Below are 19,687 nucleotides of genomic sequence, written 5' to 3'. Positions count from 1 at the left end.
TTTGCGGTTTTTCCAAAACCGCCGCTAAATTCAAAAATAATTAAATAATTTATAATTAATATTTACGGCGGTTTTCAAAACCGCCACAAAATTCATAAAAAATTTAATTTAATGGCCATTTTAAAAAACTGTCGCTAAATTCAAAAATAATTAAATAATTTAAAATTAAAATTAAATTATAAATTCATTAAATAATTTAATTTAAGGGCGGTTAAAAACCGTCGCTAAATTTAAAAATAATTAAATAATTTAAAATTAAAATTAAATTGAATTAAATTAATAAAAAGAAATATAAAATCTTAAAAAGAAATTAAAATTTTAATTTAAATTAATTACAAAATCTTTATATATATAAAAGTAGGATAGTCTTGAAAAAAGAAATTTTCTCCTAAAACTTGCATTAATTAATTATTTGTAATTAATACTTATTGTATTAATAATTTACATTTTGTAATTTGCATTAATAATTTAAAATTTTCAATTGCTTTGAAGTAATAAGTATTAATAAAATTTTCTCCCAAAACTTGCATTAATGATTTGCATTTAGTACTTATTGCATTAATAATTTATATTTTGTAATTTGCATCTTTATATATATAAAAGTAGGATAGTCTTGAAAAAAAAAATTTCCTCCTAAAACTTGCATTAATTATTGATTTGCAATTAATACTTATTATATTAATAATTTACATTTTATAATTTGCATTAATAATTTAAGATTTTCAATTGTTTTGAAGTAATAAGTAGTAATAAAATTTTCTCCCAAAACTTGCATTAATGATTTGCATTTAGTACTTATTGCATTAATAATTTTGTAAGCACCCCCGCTCGGATATCCCAACCACCAAGTCTATCCGAACGAGTGCGCTCACAGAAGGGAAGAGGAATAGACAAAATACAAAAATACCCTGGCATGCATAAATAAGAAATTTAACAGCGGAAGCAAAACGGTAAACATGCATGCCCTCAAGTACCCCGCTGATACAGTGGTCATGGAGTATATAAAAATACATACAGACCCTGTGCCAACAATAGGAGGTACAAATGACAACCTAGCACAGTCAAAAACAAAAGACAGCGACTCTAACAAAACATCGGAGATGATAGGGACAGCTAACTGTACACCTTACCAACACGATTGGCTGCTAGATGGCACGATCCTCGCCCTCGGCCTTCGCTTTACCCTTACCTGGAATGATGGAAAGCAAGGTGAGTCGCAAGACTCAGCAAGTTTATATGAAAATGAAGGCTATAACATGAATCGAAGAAGAGATCACCCCAAATACAAACCCACATGTACACACAAGCCATGTGACGCAACCAAACAATAGTGCCGCGAAATAAAAGCACATACCGGTCCTTGGGGCCCACATAAGACACCTGGCACCCAAGTCCCATACCAACCTGCCGCTGCCCTGGAAGACAACATATATCTCCATAAGCCTGTGCGCACTGTCCTGGGTCGGTACTCCCGTCACCCGTATCCCTGCCGGTACTCCCGACAACCGAGCCAAAGGTTCCTTCGGAACGGTACTCCCGTCCGAGAACTAAATAATACCAGTATCCATGCAATGCACATAAAATGCAATGGCGTATTGAGCATCAACATGATACAAGGCGCCCATACATCCAGGCATCAGGCCATGCTCCGCCCACATAGTAAATCACACGCGATGCATATGCCCGTGCTGGATGCAACCTAGCCAACTAGAATATCCGTGACCAAGCATAACCAAATCATGATAATCCCAATATGTAGCCCGTACCCATTTGCACATCAAACCATGCAACAAGAATAAAATATAACAGGCATGCTATAATCACATAATGGCAGAGCTAGTCAGCAGTGCCTGGCACCGGTCAGCAGTCAGTGACTAAGAGAGACCATTTGACGGCCTAAGACAGACCGTACGACAGTCACACCTACACCGAACAGCCAATCACTGCCCTCACTGCACAACTGCTCTGACCAATAAATAATCAAAAATCCAATAATAATACCCAACAGCTAAGAACCTAGCCCTGGGTGAGTACGACATCATTCCCATAGATTTGGGGGTGGTACAAACCTCCGTAGGCAATCAATGAATAAAACCCTCGAGACCCGGTTAATAAATTAAATTTTTAAAACACACCGTTTTAAATCCCATAATTTATTAACAGCCGAATCAAACGAAGGGAGGTCAAATAATTTGACAACGAAAGTAACGACGAGGTGGGTGAAAAGAACTTGCCTTAATAGAGATATCCTTAGGCTCGTTTCGACTCAACACGGTAAAATTTATACAAACTGCAATATCCCAATTAATTGCCAAAATTAGACTCTAAAAGAAATTCTGACCGTACAGAATATTTATTACTAGCTTATCTACATACCTGGCTAATCAAAACTCGAATTAAACTTGATTAAATCTTGATTTCTTCACCAATTTTTCCCAATTTCTCTCCCGCGCACGCTGCTCTTTTTCTCCAATTGCTGGCTGTTCTGTTGCAGTTAAATGCGCCCGAATTTGGGCTTAAATATAAGCCAAAGGAATGGATGGGAAGCAGCTGCGTGGCAGCTGCTTGGACCAGCTTTGGAGGCCACAGCCTCTTTAAGGAAACGACGCCGCTTTGGCTTCAAATGTTAGGAATTAAAGGTTCACTTGTGCCTTCAATGCTAATTTGCTTCAGCTTATCACTTAAAATTAAAGTAGCCGCTTGCTGCCTGCTTTATACTTCTTATTAATTAATTCCAAGCAAATTGACATTCCAGCAAATTGACATTCCAGAACTTATAAATTAACCCTCTCAATTCCTTACATATTAATTAGATATTAGCCATGGTCCCCTTTTAATATTAACTATGGTTAAATATTATTATTAATATATTATTACTCCCCTTTTAATATACTTCTTATTATTATTAATATCAACAAGATATTTTAATATTTCTTTTAATTTAAATCACCCCAAAATTAAATTAAATTGGCATTTACAGGGCGTTACAAATTTATATTTTGTAATTTGCATCTTTATATATATATAAGTATGATAGTCTTGAAAAAAGAAATTTCCTCCTAAAACTTGCATTAATTAATGATTTGCAATTAATACTAATTGTATTAATAATTTACATTTTTAGTACTTGTTGCATTAATAATTTACATTTTGTAATTTGCATATTTATATATATAAAAGTAAGATAGTCTTGAAAAAAGAAATTTCCTCCCAAAACTTGCATTAATCAATGATTTGCAATTAATACTTATTGTATTAATAATTTATATTTTGTAATTTACATTAATAATTTAAAATTTTCAATTGCTTTGAAATAATTAGTAATAAAAATTTTCCCCAAAACTTGCATTAATGATTTGCATTTAGTACTTATTACATTAATAATTTACATAATTTACATTAATATGTACTAATTATTGTAAAATTAATAATAAATTTTAAATATACAAGTTTTTCAATGCTAATTGTTTTGTATTAAATTTGCATGAGTTTTATGAGAAATATTAATAGACAACTTAAACTATTAATTAAGTCATAGAAAATTATTCATTTATTTAAAATATTATTTTTATATCTTTATTTTATGTATATTTATATAATATTAAAATATGATAGTCAAATAAAGTATTTTGCCAAGTGTCAATCAATGATGAATTTTTTCCCTCAAAAACTTGCATTAAATCAAAGGTAGTGATTAATTAATTATTAATTAATTTAATAATTATATTATAGTTTTGAAAATGTGATGTCTTAACAAATTCATAAAAAATTATTTAAGGTTGTCAAATGCTACGGTTTTTTAATTCTAATTAATATTTAAAAGATCACATTTTTAAGACTATGGAAGAAATCAAAATTATTTTTTTTAAATTTTGTTATTATTGAAAAAACTTATTCTTACTCATATTTAAGAGTTTTAATTTATATTTATAATTATCATATAATAAATAGAAAATAACCAACGTTTTGAAGTGAAAATATTTATTTATAAATAAATATAATATAATAAAAAAATTTATAAGTATTTTCTCAAGTGACCTATTTAATATGTTAGTTATTCTTTAATACATTAATTGAATGACAGTATATTAAATTAAAAGTGTTTTCCATTAGTATATTGAATAGTGAATAATTAAGTAAATTTAAATTTTTTCAACATGATTAAAGATTAAAAAAAATTATAATTATCAATTCTGTTAAAATTATTTAAAATAATAAATTTATTTTTTTATTTTTAAATTAAACTCTCCCATATATCACATGGTTCACCACTAGTTAATTAAAAATTTAATTTAAAAAATAAAAATAAAAATAAATTTAACAAAATTTTAATAATTTTAAAAATATATAATTTTTTTTATTTTTAATCAATTAATTTAGTTAATTTAATTCAATTAATTTATTTTTAATTTATTCCTTTACTCTTTTAAAAAATAATAAATTAATTAATATTTTTTAATTTATATTAAAAAATATAAAATATAATTATGGAAAGTAGTGGTAGTTTTGGTATATAATTTATATATGTGGTTATATAATAAGGGGGTTTGGCAGATCAGACGATCGCGCGCACACACGTGCACAGTAAAGGTTGCGGGATCGAAACTCTGGGGATGGGGAGGCTGGAAATTTAATTTCTAGCCTCGCCACATGGCGGGCCGGCGGGCGGGTGGAAGAAATTAAAATTTTTAATTTTGTTTTAATTTTAGCGGCGGTTTTAGAAACTGTCGCTAAAATTAAAATTTTTAATTTTTTTTATTTTTGTACGATTGGAAAACCGCCGCTATATATTTTATAAACCGCCGCTAAATCACTAATTTTGCGGCAGTTTTAAAACAGCCGCAAAAAAATGTCATTAGTGGGTGTTATTCTAGCGGTTGGTCAAAATCGCCGCTAAATGTTTCGCGACGGCTGATTTAGCGGCGGTTAAAAACCGCCGCTAAATGCAAAAAAAATCGCCGCGAAATACCTATTTTTTTGTAGTATAATGTGTTATAGATAAGAACACATTAAAAGAACAAAAAAAAGCATAAAAGCCAAAAATAATTTTTTTTTGTTAAAAGGGTGTAATTTTCACCTAATTCGAGGGGGAGGTCCTTCACAACACACAAACTAAATAACTTCAACATTTAAAAAATTTCTTCGAGAGTTATACAAAAAGGATAGACATTATCCATGAAGAATTTTAATTTTAATAAGATCTTAGAATATCAGAATAAATGTTATCCATAAAAATTTTAATTCTAATAAATTTTAAATTATCAAGATAAACATTATCATAAGAATTTTAATTCTAGAGAATTTAGGAAAACTTTGTGCTCCTCTATAAATAAAGAGGTCCTCATTCTAGAAAAAGTACATATTTGATATTATTTTTAATATGACTTTTAAGTCTTTAGTGTTTTCATTGTCTGACTTAAGTATCAGAGTATTTGTGTGAGAATTTTCATCAATCCTTTAATCGTTCTCTTTTTTGGAAACTCCAAATGACTTGACGACGACGTTTCCACTCGATAATTCCATTGTTGTGTTTGTTGGAAGTGTCCTATGGACACATATGTAATTTTAAAAGTTTTCTCACATCAGAGACATGTAGCTAAATACTACAAAATCAATATGAAACTTGGTTGTTTAAGCAGCACAATATTACATCACATATATGTAAATGAATGGCACCTGAAGGTTTCATGTCGGGTAGGTGTAGAAATTATTTTTACACTAAAACTAAATCCTCCTCAAGTTGTGGAAGATCTAATTTGTCCACACTAAATAAGTCTTCTAAACATAACTCGTTGTCTTTATCCCATGACAGCCTATAAACGCCAAGCTACTAGCACCTGTCGTGTTCTTTCATCTTACAAAAACCTAGCTTAACTTTTGAGCCAAAATCAGTTTACAAGAAGCAAGAAGAATGTAAGAATAAGAAGCTGCAGCGCATGAGTAGAAGATAGCTGAGAGAAGCATGAATTAACCCATGCATAAACAACCTTCTTCTTCTTCTTTTAAATCTCTCCCTTACTTATCTGCTGATTAGGAGACCAAGGGATGGCCCAATAAGCATGCCCCACAAACGACCATGTGTTGGCCTCTTTACCGGAAGAAACAATTTCTCCCAAAGCTTCCACAAGTCGTTTGTGACACACATCTAATTAAAAATAGTAGCTAAGACCATCTCTTGAACAATATCTTGTTCCCTTTTTTTTTTTTTTTCTTTCTTAATTATTGGACCATGTTCTCTCTCTTTTTTGAGTTTCTCAATGTTTTAATTACAAAAATATATTTATATTTAATATATATATATATGTGGATATAAAATATTTGCTTTCCAACTCATCATCCATGATATGTCAACCGAACATGTAGGAGGGTACATGGGCCACGGAGGGCCCCGCCATTGTGCTGCTATTGGGCTGCTTCAAGACCAAGCCCAAGATGGTGGGTCTCGCATGCTGGATCGGAATTTGGAGGGTGAGTAGGAACGTGCGGGCCTTGGGCAGCGAGCTCTGCTTTCAATGGAGCAATATTCAAGTGGGCCAACGGGTCTTAATATAATTGGGCCTAATGGCAATCAAGGGACTGATGTGCAAGGCATGTGCAAGAAGTTTGATGGACCAAAAGCCTAATGTGAATTTAAAACCTTCGTGGGCTGATTTGGTTATTCCAAGTGGGGATCTGTTGCCTAAAAAATTGAGTTATTATCCGTCTATGAATTTTCCATTTAAGTAGCAGTTCAATTTTTGGATGAAGTTATTAAACAGGGTCTTCAGTATTAGCACAACAATCTGGTGGACTATTTTATTAATAAACACTTGTCATTCCTTGTGGTGCAGTCATTGACAAAGAGATTGTGGAATCGATACGACCTTATTAAAGTATTCTCAAACAATTTGGGTTGTTTTTTATTTCATTTTAATGGGAAGAAAAATATGACAAAGAGTGTTTGATGGTAACCCTTAGTACTTTGCTAATAAGCTGTTAATTTTTAAAATTTGAGACTTGGGTATGGATCTCTCCCAAGATATATGCATACGTCTTTGCCATTATGGGTTAAAATTTTTAATATTCTTTTGGAGGGTTGGAATGAAAAAGGGATTGCTATAGTTGTTAGTACGTTCGGAAAACCAATCCATCTAGATTTTACGACTGAGGATCGATCTCAAATGGGTTTTACGAGAGTTTGTGTTGAAATTGATGTATTTTTTGAATTTTCACAATATATCAATCTCTACAAAGATATTGATGAATGTACTGGGGAGCCCAATTTAGTGAGAATGCCAGCAAAATATCAATTGGTGTCATTTGTTTGTTCTCATTGTAGGGTCTTTGGTCATAAAGTCTCGAGTTGTCCTAAGGTTCCTTCTCTAGGCTTGCCCATACACTAGTCCTTTTTTGTGCCAATTTCATCAACCCAAAAATGTAAAAGGAGTGTTAGTGGGCATACTCTGTGAAGCAAGAAAACAAGAAATATGTCAGATAAGATAGCATCCAAGGAGTCTCTCCAAGTAATCGTAGAACATGCATCAAAGGCTATTTCTACTCATCCTCAGAATATGGGGGTCATGGTTTGAGAATCGATTAAGTTCGCTTATGAAGGACAATAGGGATATTCCATCAAATGAGGGTATGAGAGGTCTTATGGAGAGGGTGTTGTGTGGGAATAATGAGATGGTTGTTGAGGATCATGTCAAGAGTGATGAACTTGAGAAAGATGTTTCTACATCTAATAGAAGACAATTTTGATTTAAACTATGTTTCTATGAAGACAAAATTGCAATGCAAGAAAGAAAGGAATAAGTTGAATGCTCTTATTCGAGCCAAGCATGGTTTTGAGGATGCTCGTTCTGTGCTCGTGGATTCGACATGAAATTTTTTTTTCTTTGTTTCCTTTTATTGTGTTTTGCTATTTTGTGGAGTGTTTGATATTTTAGTGCTTAGGGCATGCTCTAGTGTAAGTTGCAAACCTTTTGCAGTATTTTTTTGTTTAATTTAATTTTTACTTACATAAAAAGAAAAAATATATTTATTGAAACCATAACACATTTTACATTGGGCTAAAGAGACTCACATGAAACACATTTTAATGTTCCAAGTAATAGATAGCTTTAGCGTTTAAGATGGATGCCCAGTAGTTTATATTTTCTTCACTGTTAGATCCTACATTGATGATGAATCCTCAATTCATGGGAGAAGCAAGGAAAGTGCCAACTTCAGGGTCGAGGAAGCCAAAGCCGATAAGATCTAGGGTTTAGAAAAGTAACTAATGATGATTAAAGAACAAACTTGAGGGAACCCAACCAAACCGTTTGTTTAACAGTTGCCGCCCCCAATAAGAAAAGCAAAAGCAGAAATCGCAGTAGAAAAACCAACTCAATTATAGAAATAAATACTAGAAAGAAAACACACCACAAAACTTTTTGAGATCCTTCGGCAACACTAAAGAATCTCAAAACAAAATCTAGTAACAACACAACGACTGGCACTGACCAAAGAAGATACCAGAGACTCATGCAATAGGTTCCCGCCACCGCCGGTCAAGCACCCAATTCTGGGATTGGCTGCACGACAAAAAAAGCAGAAAACCGCAACATATATAACACAACCGTCCAATACAACCAAATACCAAGTTTTTCAGACACAAGTTATTTTTATAACAATAACAACAATAATAAGAATAGAAGGCTCCATCTGCAGTGGCAACCAGAACCTGCACGGTTCACTTGGCACCCTTCTTTGCAGCAGCCTTGGTGACCTTGGCTCCAGTAGGATCCTTCTTGTCAACACTCTTGATCACACCAACGGCCACAGTCTGCCTCATGTCCCTAACAGCGAACCGTCCAAGAGGGGGATATTCGGAGAATGTCTCCACCACCATGGGCTTGGTCGGGATCATCTTCACAAGACCGGCATCCCCATTTTTCAAGAATTTAGGCTCCTTCTCAAGCTCCTTGCCAGATCGCCTGTCAATCTTGGTCAGCAGCTCCGCAAACTTGACAGCAATATGAGAGGTGTGGCAGTCAAGAACTGGTGCGTAACCGTTACCAATCTGGCCAGGGTGGTTCATAATGATAACCTGAGAGGTAAAGCTAGCAGCCCCCTTGGCAGGATCATCCTTTGAGTTTGAAGCCACAAACCCACGCTTCAGATCCTTCACGGCCACGTTCTTCACGTTGAAGCCGACATTGTCACCCGGCAGGGCCTCCTGGAGAGCTTCATGGTGCATCTCCACAGACTTAACTTCAGTTGTCAGTCCAGAGGGTCCGAAGGTCACCACCATGCCAGGCTTCAGAACACCAGTCTCCACACGCCCCACTGGCACAGTTCCAATGCCACCAATTTTGTACACGTCCTGGAGTGGGAGACGTAGTGGCTTGTCGGAGGGCCTCTTGGGTTCATGGATCATGTCAAGCGCCTCGAGGAGGGTTGGCCCCTTGTACCAGTCCAGGTTTGTAGATCTCTCAATCATGTTGTCTCCTTCGAAACCAGAGATGGGGACAAATGGGATCTTATCAGGGTTGTACCCTACCTTCTTCATGTAGGAAGAGACTTCCTTCACAATTTCATCATACCTTGCCTTGGAATACTTTGGAGTTGTCGCATCCATCTGTAAAACGAGTCAAAAGTAAACAAATTAACCGTCAAGGCTAAATGAATATCAAAACTGGAATTCATAAAACAGAACGTGCCAGATGATAAAAAAATCCTCACCTTGTTGCAGCAGCATATCATTTGCCTGACACCAAGGGTGAAAGCAAGCAACGCATGTTCACGGGTCTGACCATCCTTGGAAATACCAGCTTCAAAACCACCAGTGGTAGAATCAATAATGAGGACTGCACAATCCGCCTGGGAGGTGCCAGTGATCATGTTCTTGATGAAGTCACGATGTCCGGGGGCATCAATCACCGTGCAATAGTACTTTGTAGTCTCAAACTTCCACAAGGCAATGTCAATGGTGATACCACGTTCGCGCTCAGCCTTGAGCTTGTCCAACACCCAGGCATACTTGAACGACCTCTTGTTCATCTCAGCAGCTTCCTTCTCAAATCTCTCAATAACACGCTTGTCAATGCCTCCTAGCTTGTAGATAAGATGGCCAGTGGTTGTTGACTTTCCAGAGTCGACATGGCCAATGACCACAATGTTGATGTGAAACTTCTCCTTACCCATTATTGAGTCTTGGAAGTCCCAGCTGCAGGCAAAGAATTCCAAAATAAATAAATAAATCTCGATGATATTTCCAAGGGATGCTCTGAAATTCTTAACTGCTTAACCAACTCCAAAATACCCCTCGCTCCACCAAAACGAAAGAAAACCAAACAAACATGTAACAGGAAATTGAATTTCAGGCTTTTGACTAAAACAGGGAATGGTACATATTTGAGGCGACTGGTGAGCCATAGGGATTACTTTGAACAAGGACAGTCCCACAAAAGAAATAAAAGAAACAGATACTGACCATCAAGCAGCTGTAATGATTATTTAGGCAATCCAATATATACACTATTTAACTGAGAAAAACGGCTAACAAGTAAAATGTATAAATCCTACTAGCGGGAATGGAACAGGGCAAAAACATTTAGCATTGGAATCACCATGCAAACCAGATAAATACACCCTCCAGGAGATATACATATACATGTAAAAAATATTTCAAAAAGACAACCACCAAAGATACTTGAGTTACACGATACAAAATTATTGATGGCCGTTACAATTTTACACACTAGAAGGATTCATACAGATCGCTTAATAAACACGTGAACAACCAAATATATCAATAAAAACAAGCCCCACAAATTCAGGGATATCACATCAGATCCAATTAACAAACAAAATAAATAGACAGGTATTCAAGCAGATCCAATTATCATATAAACATAAAGATCATAACATCCGACAAGAATTGGTTGCCTCGGTTACAAGAGGCTCTTCGAATCCGACATCAGATCCAGAATAACCAAACCAAATTGCCTCAATCATAGCTACTACTACATAAACACATCCAATACATAACATCTGTACCCCTCAGAAACCCGAAACGATCAAATTCATTTCTTGATGGGAAAACAAGGATCAGACAATTTGAAAAGAAGAGAAATAATCATATAAAGATAAAGAAACAGAAGCGAAAGAACTAACCAGAAGAACCCTAGCCGCAAGAACTTGAGAGGGGAGACGCAGCAACGAGAGGCGAAACGAACGCAGGGTAAAGATGGATGGATAGCTTTAATATATATAGACGAGACGCGTGCCGACTAGGGCTTTTCACTGGTACATGGTTTTACCTAAATGCCCTCAGCATCTTTTTAATTGACCAGAACTGAAGGCGGCGCCTAATAGATATTCGTGTAGATTGATGATGTGTTCCATTTGGTCGGTCGCTGTCAAATTTGATTTTGGAAATTCAAAATTAAATTAACCATAAAAAAAAAACACACGTTTTAATTTTTAACCGTCAAAAAATCACGTGAAGATAAAGAAAATAGGTTCAACATTTGTATGGATTAATCCTTGCTGCTTCTAAAATAAAAAAAAAATTGTTGAAGACAGTAGTATTACGTGGTGACAACATGTTATGTTTTTATTAATATTGACTGAATTTATGAAATTATGTGGTGAACTGAGTTTGTTTAAAAAATTAAGGTTTAGAAAATTTAATTTCATTACAATTACTAATAAAATGTGAGATAATACAATCCAATTATCATAATTGCACGTCTTGAATGAGTGAAATTTATTTATAATTTAATTTAATATTTATTATAAATGTAATGTCAAAATTCGAATTATATTAATTTTTATATTTCGAATTGTCCTATTTAATTTTTTTTTTCATTGGTTTAGTTTTATGTTTTTTAGGGTGCCCACTATCATCACTATATATGCCCACCACGACATGGATCTATTTCTTTACTGGGGGGGGGGGGGGGGGGCGCGTAAAGAATAATAACAGAGACAAAATCAATAAGATACTAGTAAACAGAAATAATAAGATTTCTGTTTACTAGAAATCTTTAAGTCAAATTTTTTATTTTATTTAAAAAAATTTCACAAAAGAACAACTATTGCTACTCAACAACTTACTCTTCTCAATGTACTTACTTTTTTTAGATATGACGAGAGAATCTGAGATAACTTTGGTTGAAAACATAGACAAAGTAAACAATACCCAAAAGAAAAGATACTAGTAAACAGAAATAATGAGTGAGGCCACTTGGAAGTGGGATTCTCCAAGAAGGGCATTCAGCAGTAGCGACTACCCAACACAACAGTTTGGATTCTGGAAAGCTGAGAGAAAGAAGCTTTCCAGAAATTCCACTAAGTCAGAAATACTCTTCAATAATAGAAGGCAAATGAAAGAGAAATCACTTGCCCACGTCCACATGCCTATTTAATATTATTAACAAACACTACTTATTCACACACTCAAAAAGAGAGAGAGAGAGAGAGAGAGAGAGAAAGAAATTACTTCAGTAAATGAAAACACTTTTTTATTATTGACTTTAGTACCAAAAAAAGAAAAAACACTTCTGTGTTTCTATCTACTCAAAAGTGATTTAATTTGAACTCACATCATGGCCAAAGAGGCAGCAAAGCAAATCTCCAGGGCAGCAGCCACACCATTGCCAAAAGCAAATACTAATTCAGAGGACAACCACCGTCCTAAGTTTAGAGTTCCAAAATCCCGGCCGAATCTCAACCAGAGTGTTGGAATTAACTTATAAAAAAAATCGTTACAAGAAGACAGTGGCAGAGCCTGCCGAGGACTCGGATCCATCCTTCATCAGAAACTAAATCCAGGTTGTGGCATTTTGATCCAAGTTTCCAAATCCAGCCATTTGCGAATCAATTCAGGAACGCTGAAAATTCACCCCCCTTGTAGAACAGAACCCATTTCCGACAATGGTCACTGCAATTCAGAACTCAACGTGTAACAGGAATTCCGGTTCTAATGTCGCACAAAAATGGTCCAATCTGTTCAGTGGGAAGGCTGGTTATCTGCAATGGATTTGTGAGCTTGTACTTGATATCCACCCATGAAAACAATCAGAAAGCATTTTTGGAGCGGGACAAAAATATTGGATCTTGAATAGCAATCAGTCATCATTCAGTTGCAGTGACGAACTTGTGCAACTCATCGTTGAGTGGCAAACAAATTAGAGCTCAGGAGATTCATTCTTCAGCATCATTAGCCGACTTTGATTGCCTGAAGCTCTCGCAACCTGGGCAGTTGTGCAAGCTCTCATGAATGTATATGTCACAATCAAGGCAAAATTGTTGTTTGCATTTTGGACATACAACGAAAGGGCTGGGTTTATTTCCTGCCAGAGAAAATAAAAGGACATAGAGAGCTGTTATCACAGACCTGATTGCTTCCGGTTTCAAATCAGTCATCAACCACTCCAGAAACACAAAGCGAGGACACATTTATCAGACAAGTTGTTTTAAGGCTGAAAACCCACTATACCTTCTGTTGTGGAGAAAGGAGAGAAATTAATATACAATAACAGGCAACAGGGAGGACAAGTAAGTCTTTAAACCATAAAACTGGAAAAAAAAAAAAAGTTATGGGCATTATGCAACACTGAGTATGGTCATGACAAATTCAGCAACTCCTATCTCCCCTCTTCCATATCTCTTCTCTAGACCCCAAAGTGAAACGAAAGAAAAAAAAATACGAAGAAAAATAAGATGACATTGATGATAAAGGTTAACTTTATAGAGAACATCAAAATTCACACTGACAGGAGGCTCAATTTCCACTATAAGTTCGGTGAGTCCATGTCTTTTGTTTGTCCTAAACCTAAAACTGCCTCCTACTATCTTCTTTACAAAGCCAACCTTTTTCTCAGATTGCTCCACAGACAACTTCCGCACAGCATTCTTTGGAAGAAAACAAAGAGGCGGCCTAGAGAGGAATTAGGTAATGAAATCTAAACATCCTGACTTTGTCGGACTTGAAATATTCTTTTATCACTGAACACAAAAATTAATGTTTAATGGTTATTACTAGCATATTTTTCGTTCCCAATTTAATTTATATAACCTTTATATCCATGAAATCTCCAGGAGTTTGATAGCTTTAAGTTGAGATTTACAATTGCATCACCATGGCCAAATCTTGGGGCTTGATGCTTTTCCACTTGCATGTTTTCCTAATCAATTTCAATCCTCACATAATTTATGCTTCTTAGGGTGTAACAAGCTCCAGCTAGCTAGTTTGGTTACTAAAGTCTTTTGGTAGTACTGAGCTGGGGATCAAATCCTGCCATCACTGGTTTTTCCTCTCCTATATTTGGGTTTTTTATTTTTTCTTTCTTCTGTGTGGGTGGGGGAAGTGTTTAATATTGAGTTGGAAGTAATAAAGAAAATTACCTTCCATTAATTAGTTCATCACCAACATGACTTGGTATAAGCTACATGCATCAAGGCTACATGTAAGTAAAGCAGACATTCGAAGACCTTTATCTCAAGTTCTGAAGTCCTCCAGGACTCCAATATGCAATGCTTGCATTATGACTCAATCATGTAATAGAAGATAGATGACTATCTAAGTCTTTAAGAAGCACTGAGCAATTGATAACATAATGCTCCTGAACCCCGGTATATGGTTCATTGAATTACTAAACCAAAATTGCAAAGCTAATAGTTTCAAAGGGGGTTAAATATCTACTGGTGTCAGTGATATACTAAATTCTAATATCAGAGAATTAAAGGCAAATTGGTCCTCATATTGGGTCCTATAAAATATAATCCCTTACAGGACTAGAACCAACGCCTTGGTTTACGAAAAGCTGATAATTTAATTTTCTTAGGTGCCTGCCTCAGTCAGTCTCAAAGCTAGCAAATTTTAGCTTTGAGTATCATTCTAAAGAGACACATCTAATATTTTGATTTTTATTTTCACAAAATTTAGCCTGATAGGCAATAGAGAAATTTTAACTAAATCAGGAGGTTAAAAAATATGAAACCATACCATGTTTTCCTTAAAACTAGATGATCTAGAATGGAACTTTACAAACTTCAGGGTAAATACCTGTAGGGGAAAGGGAAGAGATTTTTTTTTTTTTTTTTTTTTTTTTGGGGGGGGGGGGGGGGGGATTGCTCCTTACTGGTAAATAGAAACATTAACTTTTTACCGACACCACTATGAGCTGACCTAAACTAGATGCATTGGCCAAACCATAATTTAGTTAGTTCACTAGAAATTATACATCTTCAAGAAGACAGACCTATTTGTTTTACATTTTGTGCAAAAATAAAAATTCACCGCATCTTATGCATCACTTATAACACAAATATGAGATCACAGAGCACATCGCATATGTTCTACATTTTAATTACTGAAGTGCTAATTTGGGTTATTATAGAATGCAATAAATCAAAAGACAGCCAGTATTATGATTTCACATATAATTTTTCTAGAAACATCTAATTTGTGTAACAATTGGAACAGTTACCAGGATCATGAAGACTTTGCTGGCATCCAAAACAATTTTTTGGTAGCCTATGATGTGGATCATTTGAAATTGAGGGAGACACATCATCAAATGGTGTTATTGGGAAGAGGTGGTGATATGACCTCGCCAAATGCGGAGAAGAAACAAGGGTCAGACCGCAAATGCGACATTCAGTAGGTAATTCGCAAACACGTGCTTTGCATCTTGGACAAGTGTAGCCAACCCCAACCTTAGCCTCTTTATGACATGAACAAATGGAAATAACACCTTCCGCTGCCCTTTGAGGGAATCCCATCTTGATCAAATTTGCAATTGCAAATTCGGCTATTGCCGGGGGTGGTGGTGCATGCTCCAACAACAAATCTTTCAAGTGGGACTGCAAAAGAAGACATTTATCACAATAATACACGGGTCAAATATAAACATCTAACCCAGTTGACCAATTCTCTTTCTCATTGGTTTAATGACGGACTCCATTCCTATCAAATATTACATTATCCAATGCTAACTCAACTCACCTCATCCAATGCAACAGAGTATGAACCTCCAGTTTCTTGGCAGAGATATTTGCATATAAAGATTTCTGCTGAAAGACCAATAACTGAGCATCTTATTTTAGATTTCTTGCACTTCTGGATGGTTTCCATTATATCCCCTGGATCACAAGTACTAAGCGCTGAATACAAAATAAGAACTTCGCGATGGCCATATGATGGGATTTGACATAGATAGTCATGAACGAGATCCAGGGCATTCTGCAGAGAGGAATCACCAGAACACTCCAACTTACCCATCAGAGCTTTAATATGAGACTCAGGACTGCCACCAAGATCAGTTAGACACTGCGCAACTCCATCTTTAATAGTTACCAGGCCAATTTGGCTCAATGGATTCTGGTCAAAGAATTCTCTAATGAAAACCTCAATTTGTTTTGCCAATACAGCCATTCGGCTTGGTTTAAAATCCATTTCTGCAGCAGCCTGCACGTCAAATTCTAATGAACAATAAAGCAATAACAAAAAATATATAGTATTGTAAACCTAAAGAACTTCCAAAAAAATAAACACATAAAAGAAAAGTTCAGTAGCTAGCAGAGATATAAAACAGCTTTGCGGATTGATGTAGCTACTTTCAGGTCGGTCATAGAAGTAGCCCCAGCATTTACCATTACACCAAGCAATCCCTTGTACTTAAATCTATTACTAATTTTTGTTGTCATTCTCTGCAAAATTATTTCCATTATCCATCAAAGTTTGTCGATAAATCATTGATAACTTTTCTACGATCTCAAGCTAGGGCAATCTGACAACTACTTAAACAACAGTTAATTAATTTCAAAATGCAGTTAAACATTTTACAATCCAGAAACACCAAACAGTTACCACAGGTTTCAGTTTCCTATGAGCATCCACATCCAAGCATTTCTCTTTGCAAAGTAAATCCTCATAAATAGTAAGGGAAGAGAATTAATAAGAGAACCTAGTACTACAAAGAAAGGTTTTAATCAACAATGTTAATAAAAAAAATCCTTATAATCAATATTTTAAAGAAAAAACAAGTAAGGACTAGAAAGATCAACTTGATAGTTAGATCAAATTTTTTAGATTGCGCGACAAGGTTAAATTCACCAATTAGCTTTCTTCAATATACTGCTTGGTGTCCACTGGGGATACCCAAGTGTGACCTTGTTCTCTATCAACTAAAGTGTGTGGAATGCATATTTCTCCTTTATATGCCTCTAATTCAAAGTTTGAACGGATGATTTGAGAAAATAGTGAATGGTTATACAGATCATAAGGTGTAAAGTGCAAATTTAGATACCCTGGAGAGGTCAACAACAATATAAAGGTAGCGAATGAGGCCCTTTTGAAATCGAGCACCAGTTGAAGCAGAGGAGAGAGATCGTAGGCGCCTGCGATACTGTGCATGGTAGAGGGTTTTGTTGTCAACAGAACGAAGAAGCCCAGATTCATCCTCTTGCAGAGACTCCCAAGATCTGTCATCTGCATAAACTCGCTCCCAAGCATTTAGGCCTCTTCCATTTTCCTCTTCCTCTTCATCATCATCCTCAGCTTCAACTTCTCGGTTAAGCCGCCTTCCTTCACCATTGTTAATTTCTCTGTGTTCGCTATTGTACATACTTCCTACAAATACAAAAGTTTTTAATGGAAATCTGCCAAAATAATGAATTAAAATGCAAAATTAAAACTAGAACATTCAGTCTTCATTTTGGGAGCAGTAACAAAAATCTGTTCTTTGATTAAGAAGAAACCCTAGAAAGTTAGCAAACCAAAAATAAGACAATCTATATATGCAAAAGCAAAATCAGAACTGGTGGTATAGTAATGCAAAAGAACTAGAACTGAATTTTTACCTGTCTCCTTTTAGTCAAATGCAAGCCTACAGAGAGCCATTGCTTGGAACCCATTATAGAAGAGAAAATAAAGGGAAAGTAACCCCATTGAATGTGGCTGGTGATTCCAACCTTCAAGATTGATCGTCAGTTTCTCCCAAGTACGGTGAATCACATATCCAAAAACTAGAGAAATCCAACAGTTGGATTTTAGTAGATCTAAATTTTAATTTTAGGTATATTTAAAATTTTCCGGCGAAACTCCGTTGGCCACGATGGCCAGTGCTTTTCGGTGATCGGAATCTATAATCGGTCTCCCTGATCACCTTGACTAACATACTCAAAAATCTCAATATCATCCAACGGCTCTTTTTTTTGGTAGATCTAACTTCAATAATTAGGTAAAACACTATGTATATATATATATATATATACACGCACATATTAACTTACCTGCAGCAGCGGTGGCGGAGCGATGCGGCAGCTGCGGTTGCGGAGCAGTGCGGCAGCGGCGGCGGCAGAACGGTGCTGTAGCGGCGGAGGGAAGAGGTGCGGCGGACGGCGGCGGAAGGGCGGCCCTCTCTCTATGGCTGAACGGGATTGGGGATGAAGTGGGGGAAGAGTAAGGGTTGTGTAAGGAGTTTCATATCTGCGGGAGTGTGTGTTTATTAATTTCAAATTTTAATTTTTACTAATAATAATTTTAAATTCATTGTTTAATTAAAAAATTAATAGTATTTTATGATTAGTTTTAATATAAATTATAATTTATTGTTAAATATAACTAAAAATATATAATTTTATAAAAAAATCATACTATTTTTGCAACTGTGTCATCGCAAAATACTAATAAGATAAATAATAAATACTATGAAGCAGTTTCTCTTGTTAGCAACAATTTTTGCAACTGTGTCGCATAACACTAATAAGAGAAATAGGATAAATTACACCAAACGTCATTAAATTTTTGACTATTTTCTAAATTAGTTACTAAATTTTAATTATTTATAATATAATTATTAATGTTTAAATCTTTTTCGTAATGTAGTCATATTTAAAATTTTTCAATAAAAACCTCATTAGATTTGATTGCGTGACACTAAGGTAGCAATAAAAAATCTCAATGCTGGAAATTGTGTATGGGATCAATTCTTGTGGAAAATAAAAAATTTGTATCCTTCTAAGAGTGGTTCTTAGTAAGTGTCAATGAACGCAACTTTAAAAAAAATAAAAAATAAAAAATAAAATCCTGATTACTTAGCACATCCCTGATTTACCTCTCTTGTGATGACCCTAGAATAGGTTCGACCGGAATGCAAGTGATAACACGTCATCTAAAAAACAAAATCTCAATCACAACCTTAAAGGTGCCTTATATGCTAATTGTATAATGAAAATGAATAAAATATCACCACATAACAATAGAACCCATTTTTTTCATGTCATTCTCACTCTACCCTCAACTTCCTCTCATCTTATTCTCTTTTATCCCTCTTTTCCACCAAGACTGTTATTGCCACCGTTGTTGCAATCATCGCCACCATCAACACCTCCATTTTCTCTACTCATTCATCATTTGTCTTTAGTCATAGCCCTTGTTTCTTTAATTGTTCACTTTCAATCATAGTTGCTTAGCCCACCATCTCTCGCTACTTTTGCTTCGCTCGTTGCCTATCATATTATTTGCCTTACTTATTATACATATATACATATGTTAGTATATGTATACATATTAGTCTTCTTAACAATAATTTTAATTCTTTCCTTCTAATTGATAATAAAAACCCATTTTGAATCATAAATAAATCGTGTTAAAACACTCCATTACACGTAAGCGTGCGCACGTGCCCACACACACACATAAAGAGAGAGA

General features: G+C 35.1%; 2 protein-coding genes across 6 annotated transcripts; both read right to left on the bottom strand.

Moving 5' to 3' along the window:
• Positions 1–8,354: 8,354 nt before the first annotated feature.
• Positions 8,355–11,284, bottom strand: LOC127797271 (elongation factor 1-alpha). Its single transcript, XM_052330012.1, has 3 exons — positions 11,140–11,284; positions 9,706–10,189; positions 8,355–9,601 (listed from the first exon to the last, which is right to left on the bottom strand). The coding sequence occupies exons 2-3, from the start codon at positions 10,165–10,167 to the stop codon at positions 8,714–8,716; spliced, it is 1,350 nt and encodes a 449-aa protein (XP_052185972.1). The 5' UTR covers positions 10,168–10,189; positions 11,140–11,284; the 3' UTR covers positions 8,355–8,713.
• A 1,185-nt stretch (positions 11,285–12,469) lies between these two features.
• On the bottom strand, positions 12,470–18,459 carry LOC127797536 (general transcription factor IIH subunit 2). Of its 5 annotated transcripts, XM_052330522.1 has the most exons (6): positions 18,268–18,457; positions 17,836–17,946; positions 17,283–17,605; positions 15,980–16,441; positions 15,462–15,837; positions 12,470–13,322 (listed from the first exon to the last, which is right to left on the bottom strand). In XM_052330522.1, exons 3-6 carry the CDS (start codon positions 17,598–17,600, stop codon positions 13,174–13,176), a joined length of 1,305 nt encoding a protein of 434 aa, XP_052186482.1. In that variant the 5' UTR covers positions 17,601–17,605; positions 17,836–17,946; positions 18,268–18,457; the 3' UTR covers positions 12,470–13,173. The 5 variants fall into 5 exon arrangements, 4 of the variants coding, with proteins under 4 accessions (XP_052186482.1, XP_052186481.1, XP_052186480.1 ...); XR_008022241.1 differs by adding an exon at positions 13,367–13,471 and having other exon boundaries at positions 12,470–13,223; positions 17,283–18,459; XM_052330521.1 differs by having other exon boundaries at positions 17,836–18,457.
• Between the last annotated feature and the right edge of the window lie 1,228 nt (positions 18,460–19,687).

The sequence above is a fragment of the Diospyros lotus genome, chromosome 3, assembly GCF_014633365.1.
Source record: "Diospyros lotus cultivar Yz01 chromosome 3, ASM1463336v1, whole genome shotgun sequence".
NCBI classification, from domain to species: domain Eukaryota; kingdom Viridiplantae; phylum Streptophyta; class Magnoliopsida; order Ericales; family Ebenaceae; genus Diospyros; species Diospyros lotus.
The sequence above is the reverse complement of the archived record's forward strand: the minus strand, read 5'-3'. Positions and strand labels throughout refer to the sequence as shown.

What these genes read in the sequence shown, in the direction of transcription:
- LOC127797271 (XM_052330012.1), bottom strand. Translation starts at nt 10,167, where the DNA reads ATGGGTAAGGAGAAGTTTCACATCAACATTGTGGTCATTGGCCATGTC. An exon ending in TGATATGCTGCTGCAACAAG is followed by an intron (nt 9,602 to 9,705) that starts GTGAGGATTTTT and finishes CTCGTTTTACAG; the next exon opens with ATGGATGCGACAACTCCAAA.
- LOC127797536 (XM_052330521.1), bottom strand. Translation starts at nt 17,600, where the DNA reads ATGTACAATAGCGAACACAGAGAAATTAACAATGGTGAAGGAAGGCGG. An exon ending in ACTCTGTTGCATTGGATGAG is followed by an intron (nt 15,838 to 15,979) that starts GTGAGTTGAGTT and finishes CTTCTTTTGCAG; the next exon opens with TCCCACTTGAAAGATTTGTT. An exon ending in GCAAAGTCTTCATGATCCTG is followed by an intron (nt 13,323 to 15,461) that starts GTAACTGTTCCA and finishes TTTCTCTGGCAG; the next exon opens with GAAATAAACCCAGCCCTTTC.